The sequence below is a fragment of the Hippocampus guttulatus genome, chromosome 11 (genome assembly GCF_054856545.1).
Source record: "Hippocampus guttulatus isolate MCC_2025c chromosome 11, RoL_Hgut_1.0, whole genome shotgun sequence".
NCBI lineage: Eukaryota > Metazoa > Chordata > Actinopteri > Syngnathiformes > Syngnathidae > Hippocampus > Hippocampus guttulatus.
In genome coordinates this window covers 6,640,332-6,660,307 of record NC_141271.1, presented here as the reverse complement: position 1 = coordinate 6,660,307, position 19,976 = coordinate 6,640,332, and the positions used below count along the sequence as shown (strand labels likewise).

General features: G+C 42.0%; 1 protein-coding gene across 19 annotated transcripts in view; it reads left to right on the top strand.

Moving 5' to 3' along the window:
* Nucleotides 1–2,012: 2,012 nt before the first annotated feature.
* caska (calcium/calmodulin-dependent serine protein kinase a) overlaps nucleotides 2,013–19,976 on the top strand; it is a 110,349-nt gene continuing 92,385 nt past the window's right edge. For 5 of the 19 annotated variants that reach the window (XM_086123030.1, XM_086123035.1, XM_086123036.1 and 2 more), the window contains exon 1: nucleotides 2,013–2,705. In XM_086123030.1, coding sequence (XP_085979156.1) covers nucleotides 2,647–2,705 — 59 coding nt within the window. In that variant the 5' untranslated portion in view covers nucleotides 2,013–2,646. The remainder of the gene's footprint in view (nucleotides 2,706–19,976) is intronic. The other 14 variants (XM_086123038.1, XM_086123037.1, XM_086123031.1 and 11 more) reach the window with 4 other exon arrangements.

The following is a 19,976-nucleotide window of genomic DNA, read 5'->3' as shown; positions in this document are numbered from 1 at the left end:
CGACAAGCCCGACCACGCAACAAACCATCAGCACAATATGTCTTGTCAGTGATCCTCAAATTGTATTATGGGTGCCATGTCATGGTACGCAAAAGATTCACTGTGCATAATATTCCAGTGACTTCAATTTGTTTTTAAAATCCAGTACAGTACATTTGATGTACAGTAATGCATTTCTGTTGCATTTAAGTTTGAAATTGGTCATTTATGAAAAATATTTTTTCATTTTATTTTATAGAATTTACATTTATAGGAGTACTTTTTTCATCGAACTTTGGTATGCGATACACTTTATTTGAATTGTCATATTATGTTAATATTAACATGTAACACGTTAATACTGTATTCAAACCGTGCATGGAATTACAGTGGCTAGTTTTAGTTTTTTGTTTGTTTGTTTTGTTTTGTTTTTATGAACACTTGGGCCTACTATGTGACTGTACTTCATTACTGGTCATCATACTTCGAGAGCCAAGTATTTTTTGGGGTGCTACGTGGTGTAAAAGGTTTGAGAACCACTGTCCTAAATAAAACATATTGGCACTTGTGTTTCAAGGAGGGAACAACAATATGACCCCGAGCTGCTGTGACACTTTTTTTTAATGAATTACTGCATGTGGAATAATCTTTTTTTAATACATGAGTAAAATATCAACTTCATCATCTTGGGTTTAGAAGCTTCTCAATTATTCATTCCGCATTAATTACGCAATCTGCTGGCAATGTATTGAACCCACCGAACACCATAAAATATTAAACTAAATTGTGTAACATAGGCCTGTGTTGGCAGAAGAGTTCCCTCAGACAACTAAACTACATTTCAATTCCCTTTAAAACATCTTGATTTTATTTGGTGGGTTACCTTGATTAGATTCACATTTCGCTACATCATTCAGACATTTTGAAACATGTATTTGCAGACAGAGGTGGACAGTAGAAATGACATTGTAGTTTCTGCCACGCAATTTTCTTGGATGAGATCCAAATGGTTCATTCACAAAACCAGTAATACCACTTTCTCAACCGCCAGTCTACTTGCAAGTAAATCAGTGTATTCAACAAAACAGACAAGGTTTTACAATAGTCAAGTACATTTTTGAGCGTTATTTTAGTTTTCATATTTTTCAAATATTTTGGTCTGATGGTTGTGTGCAAATTGGGTGCCTTGGATCAATGAAGTTTGGGAAACAATGGCCTAAAAGGCCTTGGGAAACTTACCACCCCTGTACTGGCTTTAATAAATACTGTACTGTACATGAAAACACTGCAGATTTTGCTCGGATTTAATTGACTGGATAGATCTCCAAATATTTTGCATTTCATCCAAAATCAGCTTTCAGTTGTAACTTCATAATTTGCCCATAAATCTATATTTATATACAATATATTATACTCACTCTCCTAACTTGTGACTTGTGTGCGGCAGCATGTGATCTGTTTCCACTCAGTGATGGTGTGGATGTTAGAGTGGATGGTTGGTCGTCTCTATACGTGTCCTGCGGCTGACTGGCGACCAGTTCCGGGTCCATATACTGTATGTAAGGACAAATAACCATTCACATTCAAATCTACACCGTCACTGAGTGAGAACCGATCCCACGATGACCCAAGTTAGGCCGGTGTACCACTATACACTACACTATAAGCGACTGTGTCTGTGTGTGTGTGTGTGCTTGTGTGCGCGTGTATTTCACATTGATCTGTGAAATACATTTTATATATTTATTTTTGACACCATATATAATATATAATATCTACAAATCATAAGACTCGAAACAAGAGGATTTACTTTTTTTTTTGAAAGGTGAGGTTGTTTCCACGCATTCGTTACCACTCGGACTACCCTGCCCAATGAAAAAGACCTGAGGAAACTGCGGCTCTGCCGGCTTGTCGCGTCGCCATGTTGGCTCTAACTGTTTCAGTCGCCCTCAAGGAACTCTGGGAATCCTCCCTGCGCCAACATGGAAGACGGCGGGGAGCAGTTTCACAATCACTTTTGTGGTGGGCGGAGCTTGGCTTTTTGGATCGCTCAGTGGAGCTGAACGGAAGACATTGATCGGGAGAAGAAACACGCAACCGTAGAAGTGGAGAGTGAAGTAAAGCCCGACGTGAGGGGACGAGACCCTTTTGGAATTTTCCCCGACAATTCAAGATTCGCAAAAGAAGAGAAGCGACGGTGTGCAGCCACGTCCCGGCGGGCACGAAGGTTGTCAATCGGCGGCTTCTCGGGATGTGAAGCTCATCGTAAACCCACCTGGACGCATATTAAAGTGGATGTGAGCAGCACGCTGGACTGACTGTAAGGCTGAGGCGAGAATCGTTTGCTTTCTCACACCGGAGGGTGCCATCGGGAAAACTGGGAAAGGCGGGGCTGGACTAGTGTGGTGGTCTCCCACACCGGGATTACCGAGCTCCCCCTGCGCCGCTTCGTATCCAACGACGCAGCGGAATTATAGAGGGGGAGCCGGGGGTGGTCAGGGAGCTTTCACGGACGTTATCTACCGACGACACCGCCGCCGTTGGGCGCGGACGACGTTTGTCAGTCATTCCTGTCAACGGTCACCTGGTCGTGGCCCTTTTCTCTCCGTGTTTGGAGTCTAACCCAGTATTACTTGGGATTTGCACCTTCACGGTGAAACTGGGACTATGGCGGACGACGACATTCTCTTCGAAGATGTGTACGAGCTCTGCGAAGTGATCGGGAAGTAAGTGTTTGCATTACTGCTGTTATTCCTGCATTTCGCTCTGCGAGATGATCGGGAAGTGTTTGCATTGCCGCTGTTATTCCCGCATTTCGCCTTTCCAATTAGCGAGCGCGCCCATACAGCGCTCATATTGTAATGTGCTCGCTTTTAATGTGGCGTCATTGTGGCTGAATCAATAGAATCCTCCCTGGTGTGTATGATCCCTTAATCCCTCTCTTGTCGACCTCCGAACTCGCTTGTAAGAGTGCAGTGCATTTATGAGACACGCATACACACCAACAAGAAATGTCATGGAAAACAGTTGTTGCATTCCCACTTTTATTGCCAACGCGTGTTTAGGACCTATTACGTTTGCACCAGTGCACAACGTGATTCTAGTTGGTAACTTTCTACACTGATGAAAGCACGCGCGTCCTCACACAGACAGACACACAGCCACATACGCACACACAGACACACACGCGCACACACACAGACACACACACACACACACACACTATCCTGAGTCACGCACACCGCACACATCTGGTCATGTTTAGGGAGTGACGGTTCAGGTTCATCTCTGCCTGCTCTTGGAATAACATTCATCCCGAATGTGTGTACTTTTTTTACCATGAGATCAGCCGAACATTAACACTGCAACTGACTCAAGATGCCCGACATATTCTACGTAGACGTTCATAGAATGGAGGGAACGAAAGTCGAGACGTTGCAGTTTTTCTGTCTTGTGAGGTGGCATCACAGCTGTACGGAGGCAGGATGGCGCCTGTATGTAAGGGAATGCTGGAAAGGCGGGACAGAAGTGTGAAGTTTCACTTCTCCAGCCCTGGTGTGTTGAAAGCAAAGACGGCTATCGAAGGCTTGATTTGCACAGTCGGTTGAATTCCGATTTTAATGCCTACAGCAGGGTTTTCCAACATTTCTTGAGCAAAAACATGTTTCACTTCAGAAAAGCTCTCACAACACACCACAAAAGTGTCATAAAAAGTGGACACTCGAGATAAAGAAATTACAGTTATTTCATTCTGCCCAACACTGGTCTGCATAGATCAACAAAGATGCATTATTTGTCGTAAATAAATCATTTCCTGAGTAAAGTGTTATGACGCACTGGCCTCTAATTTTTTGAGACTCTCTCTTTCCCAGTACATTTCAAATAACACATCAGATATGACTGTATTTACATTCACGGAACAGATGACACAACCCGCATGTGTAGATGTCCACATTTCACATAAGAGATGACACAAGGGTCTAGACCAGTGGTTCTTAACCTTGTTAGAGGTACCGAACCCAACCAGTTCCTATGCACGTTCACCGAACCCTTCATAAATTTTTTTTTACAAATTCAAGACATTAAAAACACATTTATTGAAAACAAAAAAAAGTAAATAAAATTACATGGCCTAAGTATATACTGTATTTTTTTAAATTGTATGATGTACTATCACGACAGTCACACGTTGACTACTAAGCGAACTAAATTTCCCACAGCACTGATTGGAGAAGCAATGTAATGTGATCATCTGCAGCCAGTGATGGCCAAGCGGGCAGGCATGTCATAACTAATTGAAATCTTGAGATTAGGTTTAAGGAACAAAAAAAAGAAACGTGGCCAGCAACATTGTGGCCAGGAGACGAGCGGTCAGCAGTCTGGAATTGCAGCTTGCGATCAGAACTCAGACTCCGTTCCTACCACCTAAAAAAAAAAAAGGCCAAACAAAATCCTGAAAACACCAGGAAACCAAAGGGTGTGTCCATGGCAGAGGCTCCGTCAAACCCTTGAGACCGATTCACCGAACCCCTAGGGTTCGATCAAACCCAGGTTAAGAATCACTGGTCAAGACAGAGCAGTGACAAGACCGAAGTAATCATCCATCAATCCACATATGTATTGTGTTCAATGGGGATCTATAGCCTACCGAACTGAGTTTAGGTGAATGGCAGACTACATCCAAGACTGATCACAAGTGAAGACTGATCACAAGGCACATATAGAAGCAGACCACCATTTACACTCATTCACACTATCACTGACACGACACCATCAGGGAATCCACTGAAGTCCATCCATCCATCCATCCATTCATCCATCCATCCATCCATCCATCCATCATCTTATCCTCACAAGAGTCGCGGTGTGCGCTGACGCCTATCCCAGCCGTTAATCGCAGGGCGCACATAGACGAACAACCATCTGCACTCGCACTCACACCTAGGGACAATTTAGAGTGTTCCATTAACCTGTCATGTATGTTTTTGGAATGTGGGAGGAAACCGGAGTGCTTGGAAAAAACCCATGCAGGCATGGGGAGAACATACAAACTCCATACAGGAAGGTCGGAGTCGGAATTGAACCCTGCACCTCTGCATTGTGAGGCCGACACGCTAACCAGTCGAAACTTCCCCCCGCCCTCGCTTTGAGTCAACAATAATAAATATGTTAAGATGTCAACTGCTGTTTAGTTGGCCAAGGCTGAGTCTTTTCTGTTGTTGATTTCAAGGATCGTAACCTCGACATGACTCCCGTTATTTTGCTTATTTATGATGGACATGCCTCCAGTGTAACATATTCAGACCATATTTAATTGACTTCGCCAGGACAGTGAAATGTTTTTTTGCATCAGCCCACATTGCAGTAATGGTTTCTCTCAGAGGGCTCTGATGTCTCTCAGAGGGCTGTGATGACTGTAGAAAAAATGTCTAATGTATGTCATATTATTATATACATTTTATTATCGTATATATTCCCACAAATTTAATTTTAAGTCATAAGTACAATGGATCCGCGTTCTATGCGCACGCTCCTCTCTCCTCATCCTCAGCTTCAGCAGCCATGCATCCAGCCGCACCAACGCAGACTGTACAACAGCGCCGACATCGCCGCTGAACAAAACGGGGTTGTGAAAAATGCTGTCCATTACAGCTGTCTTTGGACAGTTGTACGACAAATGTAGAATAAAATAAAATAACACAGTGAACTACCGAGAAATGGACCAATTAGGAATAATAAATACACCTTATAATGTAAACATAATGTTTAAGTGATGATCGTACATACGGCATTAACATCATTGCTACATGCAAATGGAACTGATCAAAAGATGACACGATTGATTGCTACTTTCACCCCGGTGGCTGCCGGATAGTAATTAGCGACTAAACTGCTAATGTTTACTGTACGTAAGAAAGCTGTGCAAACTCTGCAGCGTTTTTCATGCTTTCCACTGTATCACTTGGGTGCTACTTGTTCAAATTATTCAATGTGTTTCTTGTATTGCCTTGTTTTTGACAACATACCGTGCGCTAGAGCTTCCTCCCCCAAGTCTCTCTGGAGAGCCCGCTAGGGGAGGAACTTCTCATGTCAAAATACCTTTATCTTCGGAAGTCATGGCTGCCCATCAGCTGTGAGTGTCAAGCTGTACATTTTGTAATTATTACTTTCTGTTTACTGCTTCTTATTTCGTTTCTTGGCGGATTCTGTTTATTTCATCTCCACTGCTGCAATGTTCTTAGAATTGCGCATGCAATTAACCTGAAACATTTCCTCGCTGCTGTGCTGATGCCACGGGGATGACTAATAACCCAAACTGGTTATAAACGGCTGTGTTTAGTTTTTGACGGCCCATCCTCTCCAGGCATTTATTCTCTTTCACATCCGTTGCGCTCACCCTTTTTGTTTTGCAAAATAAGCTTCAGTACCTGTGTTACACCGAGGGAAGTGAAGAACTGATAACACAGCGTTTCATGAGTCAGCCGAGGAATGAAAGACTCGTCGAGGGAGACGCTTGCTTTGTATTTGTACACAACAGAGGCGCTTGAATGAGCGCAGGAACAGAGTCTGTTCCTGCTTCGAGCGACACACAAATAAGCGAACGTCATTGCGAATGATGCCCTGCTTCGGGTGCGCACAAAGCTAACAGTCAGTCAGTTAAAGCCTGGGTGACTGCTTGCGGGTCTTCTTGAGATGCTTGCCAGGCTGATAAGACCTGCGCTGCATGTTTTGGCAAGCCTGAAAATTATGTCTTAAACACACACCAGTGGCGAGCCAAAAGGATCTCAGAAGCACCTTTTGTGGAGGACGTTTTGGACGTGTGCGCCACCAGAGCTCACATGGGCCAGCCGAAACACTCAAATATGAGCCCAGTTGTACAAACACACATCCAAGTTCTCTTGGTAATTAAAGTGAATTATAGCCTCTAATAAGGCTGCTCAATTATGAAAAAAAAAATTAATGAAAAAAACATTTGACATCACAAGTATTCAAACATTTACAGAACAGTCATTTACGGTATTTTTGTTACAAAAGCAAAAAAAAAAAAGTCTAAGCATAAAAAATATGAAAACTAATCAAATTCTTTGAAACACTATAATTATAATCCTATAGGACCCAGCAAAATGTATACAATTAGTTAAAATTAAAATGGTGAAGATGTATAAATTCAAGCATCTTCAGTAAAACAAACAATACATTTGCACTTACAATACAGGTACACATATTAATTGCCACAGCACTGTTTTGTAACAGTCATCCATCCATTTTCAACACGGTTTATCCTGAACAGGGTCGACCAAACTGAGCAAACCCGAATATGTCACTTGACTCCTCTCGGCTTCCTTACACGAGGAAGTGACGCACGCTTCCTCGTGTAGCGTTCATTGTGATTTATGCATATCTGACTGTTTTTATGTTATTTCTGCAGAGTGTACTAGCCCCTAATCACGGGCTAATAAAATATTTTCGGATTTTTGGCAAATCACTTTTTAAACAGCCTTCTGGAACGGATTATGGTCGAAAATCGAGGTATGACATATACTGTATATACAGTATATATATATATATATATATTCATTGGAGCCTTCTCCTCCAACGGACGGAGAAGGCTCTAACAGATGACGTACTCCGAGAATCTCTCAGACAATGGACAACAGAGGATGAGGCCCTGGAAGAGGGACCATCATGGGAGGACAAGCCCCTACACCGGACCATAACGGAAGTGGCTGATCTCAAGAAGTCCTTTAAGTGGCTCGAGAGGGCCAGCCTGAGGGACAGCACAGAGGCACTCATCCTGGCTGCTCAGGAGCAGGCCCTGAGCACCAGAGCCATAGAGGCCCAGATATACCACACCAGACAAGACCCAAGGTGTAGGTTGTGCAAAGAGGCACCTGAGACGATCCAACACATAAATGCAGGGTGTAAGATGCTGGCAGGGAAAGCCGACATGGAACGCCATAACCAGGTGGCTGGCATAGTCTACCGAAACATCTGTGCGGAGTATGGACTGGAAACCCCAAGGTCAAAATGGAAAACACCTCCAAAGGTGGTGGAAAATGACCAAGCAAAGATCCTGTGGGACTTCCCGATACAGACTGACAAGATGGTAATGGCAAACCAACCGGATATCGTGATTATAGATAAAGGGCAGAGGAAAGCCGTTGTAGTGGATGTAGCGATCCCAAGTGAAGGAAACATCAGAAAGAAGGAACACGAGAAACTCGAGAAATACCAAGGGCTCAGAGAGGAGCTGGAGAGAGCCTGGAAGGTAAAGGTGACAGGAGTGCCTGTGGTGGTCCGAGCACTCGGGGCAGTGACTTTATTGTTTAATTCTGACGAATATTTCACAGTGAAATGTAGAACAAAATACATATCTTTAAAATATTACAAATTCATAAATATCAGACTTGGGCCCTATTCACAAAAATCACTCACATATTGGCTCATAACATACAAACACATATCTTTAGTGGCATTGTAATGGAATGGCTGATTGGGAAAATAATTTTTTTTTAGGCATTTTGCCCTATCAATAGTCAGCCTCTCTTATAACGCTGGTTTCACAACACTGAAAAAGTGAGTAACGCTCTCTGTGAGGCGTTATAATTGCAAGCTGTCGGGAAATGGAGGGCCCTCCATGTCCCATTGTCTTTTTGGTCACCAGTTAAATAAATTGTGTGGGATGACTGTCTTTTAAATGGACTTTGAGGTTTGATTGACAAATGTGACATGCCACCCTTTTGATGCTATCAGATGCTCCATGTTCATCTGGTGTGTGCGTGTGTGTGTGTGTGTGTGTGTGTGTGTGTGTGTGTGTGTGAGAGAGAGAGAGAGAAAGAGGAGAATATTGCAAGAGTTGCACTGACGTGACTGCTCATTTATTACAACAATTAAGCCACACTTTTATTCAGCATATGAATGACACACGCACAAACTAGCATCCATTCACACATTTATTCGCTGGTTCAACAGATAAGGCTTGCAAAAATGGTTCATTGTGCACTGAAAACACCCTACCGATTGAGTTTGGATTTGCTTCCTGGTTTCTTTTTTTTAATTGATACTGTATTGAGCACAATTTCTATTGATATTGATCATGTGTCAATTGTGATATACAGCCATACCTCGGTTTTCGACTATAGTCCGTTCCAGAAGGCTGTTCGAAAACCGATTTATTCGAAAACCGAAACCACGCTCTTTTTAAAAAAAAATCTTTATTGAACACGTCTGCTCACAATGGAACACTACACATCCTCGTCTACCCGAGGAAGCGTCACTTCCTCGTGTAAGGAAGGCGAGAGGAGTCAAGTGGCGCATTCAAGTGCGCTCAGTTTGGTCGAGAACCGAATTTTCGGTTGTAATCCGAGGCATAAAAAACTCGCAATTTTTGGGCGAAAACTGATTTGGTCGAGAACAGAGACGTTTGAAAAGCGAGGTTTGACTGTATATTGACTTTGAATTTTCGCCCAGCCCAGGCATACCTTATAAAGTGCTTGTAAAAACGCTTTTTCAGAGCTGGTGTAGGAATTGAACATCTGCTTAAAAGTTGGTGACCCAGACAAGAAAACCAAAGGATCTAGCGAGAACGGGAGCAAGTAAATAGAGATGTGAAGGCTACACAAGACAAGAATGAGATCAGTCAATTTTGGTTGGACAATGCATCAGAGTCAGTGACGAGATCTGGAGAATTTATGGTTGCCGAGGAGGAAGGCGGTCCATTACCCTGAGAAACAGTCCATTCCTCCGGGCCATGATGTATTCAGGCCCTTTCTCCAAAATAAAAGTATAATGTAGGGGCCCAAAATTCATCTCTATTCCATCATCTCTGTTTGATAAAACATGGTTCTTGGAGGTGATAAGTGGCAACAATAATTCCTGTACAAGCGGTCCAGGTGCAATTCGAATGCATTTGCGACAATGTTGACGCCAGCAGCCAGATATCCATTAAATGATTACGAGGCCAACATCTGTCTCCGCATGCTTGCTAATGGAGCCAAGATAGCCATCGCAATGCACACTCTGAAGATTTAGCAGGAGACGGCTGTCCTATAATGTACTATATTCCGAAATATAAATATAAAATATTGAGTTGAGTGTATTGCTGCAGAGATGATTTATTCTATGAGTAGCACAAGGAATTCCCCCTCATTTGCGTCCTGCCTGGCGTTGAAGTAAGCTTTACAGAGCTTGGATGTCATTATGTACAGTCTGTATATATCTTTATATTGGAATCATCATATCATGATGCAGCATTTATGTAGTACAGTCATACCTCGGTTTTCGACCATAATCCGTTCCAGAAGGCTGTTTGAAAACCGATTTGTTCGAAAACCGAAAACACGCTCTTTTAAAAAAAAAAAATCTTTATTGAACACGTCTGTGCACAATGGAACGCAACACGAGGAGGCGTCACATCCTCGTCTACCCGAGGAAGCGTCACTTTTTCGTGTAAGGAAGGCGAGTGGAGTCAAGTGACGCATTCAAGTGCGCTCAGTTGGTTCGAGAACCGAAATTCGGTCGTCATCCGAGGCATAAAAAACTCGAAATTTTTGGTCGAAAACCGATTTGGTCGAGATCAGAGACGTTCAAAAACCAAGGTTTGACTGTAATCAGTATCTCGGTATTAAAAAACAAAAAAGTCACAATCGCTATCTAATGGAAGAAGGAAAATCTCATGGAAACGGATCATCCATCCATGCTTCATTTGTGCCACGCCACAACAGAAAAGAGGAGGGGCTTCTCCTCATTTGACAGAAAAAAACAAAAGTAGAAACATCGCTCGTCAATGAGGAGACCTGTGGTTGGGCTAAAACCTTGGCTAATGCTAAATGCTATTGCTTTATTTATTTTTCCAGAGCTGTAAATAAGGAAAACCACTTATCAGATAACTCAATTTCCTCACTCGCCATTCTCCAAGACTGCTCCTTTTTGGCTCGGTCCCAGCATTGGAAGCTGGCTGTGTAGTACAGCACTGGGTGCCCACAGACCGCAATGATTAATTTGTCCTACTTTTTTCTTTTTTTTTTTTTTTGGGCGGGTGGGGTGGGGCGCTGTGTATGTGATTGGCAGTCACGCCATTTATGTCTTCCAGTTCAAATTTACCAAATTGAGCTAATATGTTCCCCCCCACTCGCATCATGTCAATCGTGCCACCCGGCACGTATTCATACGTATCTTCGCCAACTGCATTGACTTTATATTACTCTTCAGTACTGATGGTAATGCAGAGGGTGATAATTTGATACGCACTACTGAAATACCAAGTTTTCTCAAATTACTTTTACACAATAGGTTATTATTAATAATTGATTTTTATCTATGAGAAGACACTGATCATGTGATTTGAACCCCGAACCTCAGAACTTTGAGGCAGACACACAAGCCACTCCTCTACCGTGCTCTGAATGGAAACAGTACTCTAGGAAAATGAAGCGATTTCAATAAATAACCATAATTTCACAAGAATAAGTCAGATCACAAGTCATTATAGTAACTAGTAACTAAGGATGTGCCAATGTGGCGGCCATGTTGGGGAGGCTGACGTCAAGGGCAGGGCATTGAAATTGAGTCGTAATATCCTAATTTCACAACTGATTTTCATGAGAATTACTTTTTTTGTAATGCAAAAAGGTGTGCTATCATTTATCTAACTTTTGAAAAAAGGTTGTTTTTCTTGTTGTACACACACACATAAACCTTTGACCCTACTAGTTTAGTGTCACTGTTGGCACACAGCTCAAAAGGAGCACGTTGTATCTAAAAGTTGATTGACGGGTTAATGGATGATTGACATTTTCTGCAGGCTCTGGACTTGTACAATAAGAAAAAGGAATCATGCTCGGAAATTAGTTTCAATAAAATCTCAAGTCAAAGTAACTCATGTCCCACTCATCATCATGAATCCACATTAAGAGGGAGTGTGCTGAATAAATAAGCTAAAAAAAATGTTAAGCTCTTTATCACGCTTTTGACCCATTAGGCCATGTAAACTAAAAAACCTTGCACAATTCGGATGATTCACTCCAAATATTAATGCCATTTTGAACGTTATTACGCCTGACTGAAATTTGCATGAAGACTGTAGACGAGCGCTGGGGCGGGCTGTCCTCATCAGCTGGTTTTGTCTGTGAGCTAAAAAAAAAAAAATCCTGCAGTTGCGCCAGGACTAAAGGCGCACTGAGCATTGTTTATACATTTTGAGGACAAGCCAGATGTCAGTTATTAAAATATATGGAATAGGAAAGTGATGTGCTTCATAATGAAAAACAACAAAAAAAAAGAAAATATTGCGCTAGTGCGTTGTGACTGAATGGGGTCCTGAGCCTTGTGGGGGACATGCTTGTGTTGTTGTTGCCTCCAGGGGATCGTGTGTGTGTGTGTGTGTGTGTGTGTGTGTGTGTGTGTGTGTGTGTGTGTGTGTGTGTGTGTGTGTGTGTTTGCGCGCGGGCGCAAGCAGCTTGTATAATAAAATCTAAGGCACTCTGTTGGGGGTCAGTGGGTGGGAGAAAATGTGCTGAAAGGCTGTTTCCAGCACGCACAATTACACATAGATGATATAGCGGCGAGATCTCACACTCGGCCACTTAAAATATTTATACATTCCCATCAAGCCGGAACAAACATCACTGCCAGAACTTTGGTGGTCAAACAAACAAATACAAACAGGTCTGTTGAAGTTGAATCTCCAAAATTGGGTACAATCGGACTTGTGAATTGTTGTAACTTCCAAATAACAATGGCTTTATCCCACTTTTTCATTTCCAATACTGCAGCTCCAAGGATCATCCGATACGATCATATTCGATCTGATCGTTTTTGTCCATGTAAATGTTGTTAATACTATTTGGGTGCAATTTGCTTTTTATTGACATCTAAAAACACCACATTCACCGTACAACTATTTCGGTCCACCCTACAAAGGAAGTAAACACACAGAAGTCATGTGTACCATATTTTAATGACCATTAGTCGCACAGCATTATTAGGTGCAACATCGCTCTGACTTTGTGTTACCAAAGTCTGCTAAAAAATAATGGAACACCCCATTAGAGCTCTGTCTGCTTTTGAAACCATCAAACCTTCCACTCCACTCAGGGAATCTTGCATAACCTCCTCACACACACATTTAATGTGGCTCCCATTAAGTTCAGGCAGAGGTGTCAAACTCATTTCTGTCGCGGGCCACTTTGGAGTCACGTCTTCCCTTGGAGGGCCGTTAGGACAGTGAAACCACCAAAAATGTTTAATCGTCTCATCGCATTACTGTACACAAATGAATGGATTACCAGTTTTGAAATCAGTTAAGTTTGCGCCAATTATTGTTCAAGTGAGTGTAAACAGAGTAACAAAAGTATTGCTAAATCTCAATGTTATTTCTAACACATGACAATTTGAAGTTGACACACATGATTTGCTTTTGTGGGCCACATACAATGATGTGGCGGGCCGGAACTTGCCCCCGGGCCTTGAATTTGACATGTGGGTTCAGGGCTGTGATGTTCACATTGTAGAACACAACTTTGACCCTTCCCTGTCCCAACTGTGACTGACAGTCTGAATGCACATAGCATTTTACTGGAAAGTAGCTGCAGTGTTTTATGTTCGTTGCTTTTCTACCTTTTTTTTTTAATGCTGCTCCTTTTGAAATAACCTCTCGAGGACAAATAAAGTGTTTCTAAGTGACTATCAATACAGTACAATACATATTTAGTTATATAGCGCTTTCACAACCGCTGCCGCTGTAACAAAGCACTTAACACTTAAATTAACTCAACTTAACACTTAAATTAAATTAACAACAATACAACTTAACACATAAGATGCACCATTGACGATAATACAATCGTAACAACTATTCTGACATTAGCCTTGTTGTTACGGTGGTTGTTACTGTGGCTAATGCTAAGCTACCTTGGCTGACAGTTCAGCAGCTGTAAACAAGTTCACCATTATCCAACTTTTTTGCTCAGTTACGGCAGCGATTGGAAGCTGGCTGTGGCTAGTATCTGTTATATTTGCTAGTGTTCACATTTGGAAATGAACGCTTCTACAATATTCCTGGCGAGTCACAGTGTTTAATCACTGGTGAGCGATTTTTGAAATAGGCCCATGGGCTACTCATGTAGTCCTAGAGGGTTCCATGGTGCCCACGGGCACCATGTTGATGACCCCTTCTTTAGATACTGGTAACCCGCTTACAAAGCCACTCAACTGTAGCCTTCATTTTGGCAGGGTCTGCTTGGAGTTGTCCCTTTTGAATAATACGGTAAATCCTAAAAAACGCACAGACTACGAGTGAAACTCACATTTTTCTGCTTTTACATAAAGCCTGCTCTCTAGGAGCCTTCGAAGAGCTTTTCATAGATGTAGTATATGTTCTTGAATAGTCTTCAAAAATATCAAAATGTCGTCTAAATACACAAAGCAGAAAATATTCAGCATATCCCTAAGAATGTCATGACTAAGACATTGGAATACGGCGGGGAATTTGGTCAGACCAAATGGCATGACTTGATATTGGAAATGTCCCCGAGGAGTGTTGAAGGCCTACCATTTGTTGTCAGATTGGCAAGCTTAATCGCTTTCCCATGTGAGCTCAGTAGTGCGCTTCTCTTGCATGACTGAAGATTTCCACGTTGTCAAAGATTCCTTGAGATATAAACTGCCTAAAAGCTTAGAGAGTGACAGAAGTACAGCAGTGTGACAAGTGGCTTTGCAGTGAAGAGTCTGGAGAGGCTCCTAATCACATCATACTTAATGCGAACGTGCTGTTTTACAATTGGACAGGACTTTCTGTTTCTAAGCTGTTGTTTCTAAACGTTGTACCCTAGTCCAAGTGGCAAAGAGCACGGCATACTGTACACATTGCTTTTTGACCGACGGCACTTCATAAGTGCTGCAAAGTTGAGTGTGTGGCAGAAGCATCCATGGGTTAATGGACAACACTTCTATTTAAATGACCTCCCATTTCATGCTGTGCATTTTTAAAAGCACGCCTCCAGAGAAGTCTTACAATTGCTTTCCCGTTTCTTTCCTCTTGCTGCCGTCATTCAATTGAGGCCTTTCCAGTCCAAAGCAGTTGCCTGCCAAGTCACACACACCATCACCTGGGATACGGCTCGCACCCCCAACAGAGGAGCACCCACTATATAGGACACAGGGAAAATATATTTCCTTTGTAGCGCTCTTAGATGCCAGCTGGCTTCTGGAAACTGTGTGCAAACAGTCAACGCCACACATGGGGACTGAAGTGACTTACTAGTTTCTGCTCCACATTGTGGAAGACTAGGTGTACTTGTGTCCATCTAAAGAGGAGGTAGGACATTCAGAAAATGATACAAAGTGGACGTTGTCACAAAACCTTATATTACTTCCACAAACAATGTGTTAATTAACGTTCTTTTGTACAAACAATAAGTTTAACGTTGTAGAATAAAATAAACTAGGGTTGGTTGATATGGCTGAAAAGTATATCACGATAAAAGTATTTCAAATTGGTCTATCAATATATGTTGGATTTTTTTAACTCTTGAAAAGGACCAAGAGAGGACCCCCCACCCCCCACTGAATTTAGGTAAATACAGTATATAATTCATCTTAAATCAGACATCAATGCAACTATGAAAAAGTCAAACAAACTCTCCATCCATCCATCCATCCATTTTCCGAACCGCTGAATCCTCACTAGGGTCGCGGGGGGTGCTGGAGCCTATCCCAGCCGTCTTCGGGCAGTAGGCGGGGGACACCCTGAACCGGTTGCCAGCCAATCGCAGTGCACACAGAGACGAACAACCATGCGCGCTCACACTCACACCTAGGGACAATTGAGTGTGTTCAATCAGCCTGCCATGCATGTTTTTGGAACGTGGGAGGAAACAAACTAGACAATATGAATAAAATAAAATAAATAAATACCGTTTAAACATAATTTAAGTCTGGGCTATAGGAATGAAAAATGTTTCATATGAAAAGAAACGGATTGCATTGCTCAAACAGGTTGAAAAGGAGGAAAAATACTTGGTAAATGTCTTTCGTGTTTGACAACACAAGAGATGTGGCGTTCTTCTGCTGGTGGCATCTGTGATATAATGCATCTCTGCTCACTCATTGGCAATGGAAGACGATATTAAAATAATAGCAATAAAGAACAATAAATTAAAATGAAGAACTCCTGTTTCTACTCGTCTTCGGTGCACTACGGTGTATGCATGAAGATAAGCGCATACAAAAAAAAGTGGAAGACGAAAATTGTGAATGAACTTCACTAGAACTTGTTCTTAATAGACAAGGAAGCATACATGACTGTGTGTGTCACATTACTTGTCTGTATGTGTTCAACAGGAAGGAATATCATTTCCGCAATTCAATGCAATTCAATGCTAATTTTCTATGATCCCGTCAATAGGATTTCCCATTGACTGCTAGCATTGGCATTGCCGATATTTGGAGGGTGAAATATATCTCGTATTTAAATATACAATGTCTGTGACACTTTTTGTTGTGTGTTTAATTTTATAATAAACTTCAATCGGGGTGTCATTAAACAGCTTCAAGCACACTCAGGGAGGACGAAATAACACCAACGTTGCATGCTCATTTAAGGAATTTGCAAACAAACTGCGCTGTTTGGTAAATCAGTAATTTTCTTCGATTATGTTTTTTCATTGCGAGAGCCAAATTCAGAATCAAAGTCTAATTTTGGTTAGTTGTCCAACTTTACCATCTGCATTTTAGTTAACCCCAAAGGTGCCTTTTGTGGACCTTGCTTTATGCACAGTCATGATGGAAAAGCGGGTCTTTCCCAAACTGCTTCCACAAAGTTGGAAACATACAACTGTCCAAAATATCTTAACATGAGCAATTCGTATTCAGGGATTCCTAAAGGTGTCACCCCCCTGATCGATTAGTTGATTAGAAGAGAAGATCTGTCTCACGATTTGTATAATCAGAAGAAGAGTGTCAGAAAAGAGCGTGGCGTGTGGTTATTTTTTGGATGTAACCAGCAGCATGAGGTCCGGGAGTGCATGCTGGTGAATGTGGCATAATGCAATGAAGAGTTTATTAGGTCATAGCCCACACACACAATGAGCCGTACTGTGTGGGCTCGTCAGTATTCCTCTCTCCCTCCTTCTCTCTCTGGCCGGACAACTTAGTGGCCTGTAGACAGCAAAATCATTTTATTTGTCATTATTTCCACGTTGAAATCATCTTGTGAGGTCAGAGGTTTGAAAAAGCGAGAGAGCTGAGTTCAGGATACAAAGGCATTCCAGGATGCTGTTTATGTAACATTTTTAAATTCTTATTTTTCATATGAGGAATAAATCATCATGTATAATTTGTTTAGTTTTCATACTGGTTGATGTTAGACACACAAGATGTCAAAACAATTGTGCATTACCTCTGATAGCAAGTGAGTTGTATGTTGACGCCGCAATCTTTGAATGTGATTCTGCTCACTTAACTTTCTGTGTCTAATTTTCAGCTTGTCACCTTTTTGCCCTCACACCCCTTTTGAAAATACCATCATTTCCAGACTACAAGGCACACCTGATCTAAAGCTGAAACAGCTACTGTATCTCTAGCCATAAAAAAAAATTATGTACATCTATTGGCCGCTTCGCTTTATCAGTCGTGGATCTCCATATTATAACATGGAATATTTGCAAAGCAAGGTGTATCCCCCAATAAATACAGGAACAAAAAAAGCATTGTTTCCCCCTGAAACACAAGTACCGGTAAATGTTTTTCCCCCCTTAACAATGCCAAACACGGCCAGTTACACAATATCCTCCGAAAAACGTCATTGATCCGGTCTGTGCGTGCCCTGTCTCGATGTAAATGCATAAAGTCGTCGTTGATGCACTTGAAAATGTCAGCGTTCAGACAGAACATGTCCTTGACAGGAAAACTTGTTTTAAATTACTTAATTTAATAAGTGTTAAAACAATTATGTTTACTGTGCTAAATAGATGAGTGAACTCCTTGCTGAATCACATCACATGATATTTACATCCATCTCCACGTCTCATTCTGTTTTGTCATTCGGTTTCATTTTAATCCATGTAAACCATGATAGATATGAACATTCAGTACGAGCATGACTTCAGTCTCCAAAGTTTGGGATCATTTAACATTTAAAAAATAAAATAAAATAAAAAATACAATGTGTCTACAGCAAAGCAGAACCGGTTTAGACAACAGCACGTACAGTATATACAAGGTAACTTGAGCATCCATCCATCCATCCATTTTCTGATCTGCTTTATCCTCACAAGGGTCGCAGGGCCTGCTGGAGCCTATCCCTGCCGTCTTCAGGCAGTAGGCGGGGGACACCCTGAACCGGTTGCCAGCCAATCACAGGGCACACAGAGACGAACAACCATCCGCGCTTACACTCACACCTAGGGACAATTTGGAGTGTTCAATCGGCCTACCATGCATGTTTTTGGAATGTGGGATGAAACCAGAGTACCCGGAGAAACCCCACACAGGAGTGCCGGAGCTGGAATCGGAGCTGGAATGGTACCTCTGCACTGTGAGGTTGGCGCGCTAACCACTCGACCACCGGGCTGCCGTAACTTGAGCATTTTTATTTAAATCGTTATAGCCTACCACCACATGCTAGAAAGCATTGTAAAGCGCCACAGGGGGTCAAGGATAGAAACGTCTGCAAGTGCACTATATTACTCGCTTCATTAAACAAATGAAAACAAAATAAACAAGCATATTCAAATACGAGCTGCATGTCCACGACTGACTCCCAGGGACGTAACACACAGACCGGCTAACGTTGAGCCAGTTAAGAGCCAGCCTCTAACCTGAGCTCGCAAACGCAAACTCTACTCGTTTGCCGATATCAATTATTTTTATGCAATTACTCGAATAATTGATTCTAAAGATATAAGCCCCAGATTTGTGAAACCAAATGTGGATAAATGCTGGGTTGTTCATTTACATCTTTGATGGGGCAATTTTGCAGGACCTCGGTGTGAAAGAGGCAGATTTTATTTATTTTTTATTTTTTGGATGGGCTTTGAAAAAAAATAACCCCTTTCACACTTGCCCGTGCAAGCCGTCATATTCATAGTCGCTGTTCTGTATAAACACAGATGTGGGGTCCAAGTCGCCTTGCATGGATTGTCAGAGCTTGTGTAAGTGGAGTTGGCCTGAATTGTGGGACAGGGTCACACCAAACATTTACTTCTCACATCTGGTGGTTTTGGAAGCAATTGTCGCTGTATGACAAGTATTTTATGGATCACACTGAATCAGATAAACCAACATCTGCATTTATCCGATTGGGGCATGCTGTGTGAAAGTGCAGACAGTCGCAGTGATATCTTGCTTTGCTTGGTTTTGGACTAAAAAGGTAAAGGCCGAAAAATGCCTGGTCTTCTGTTCTGTTGCTGATAAAGCAATGGGGTGGGGTGGGGGGGGGGGGGTTCTGTGTACAACAAGCCTCTCCTTATGTTGCTCACATTAAGATTAATTACGATTGAATATTTGATATTGTAGGCATGCAAAGGGTGATTGAAGTTTACAGGGCTTAAAAGTAAAAAATAAATTGAGTCACACACAAATGCATGAAAAGCAGTGTCGTGTGAGATTAAAAGGAGTTGAAAGCATTTTCGCAACAGTCGCCAGTGGCAGCAGGCTTGAAGGCCCGCTGCTAAATTGCTGTAATAGAGAACACTTTTACGCTCTGTTCAACTCTCTTGCTCCAAAGCTACTTTTATTTCACTGTGACTGCTCGGCATCCACTCAAAATGTTGCATTGCCTACTCTTTTTCTAATTCACAATCCTGCCCTTTGTTAATGTCAGAATTCTTGTACAGTCACTTAAACACCCATCTCAGGATGGATTAACATGGCACGGTTCAAGTGCCACATGTCAATTTTTTTATTTTTTAAATCTCTCAAGTGGCAAAATTCTAATGTCTCATGGCAGTTTGAAGACAAAAAACACTTGCAATTCAATAGTTTCAGATTGGAAGCAG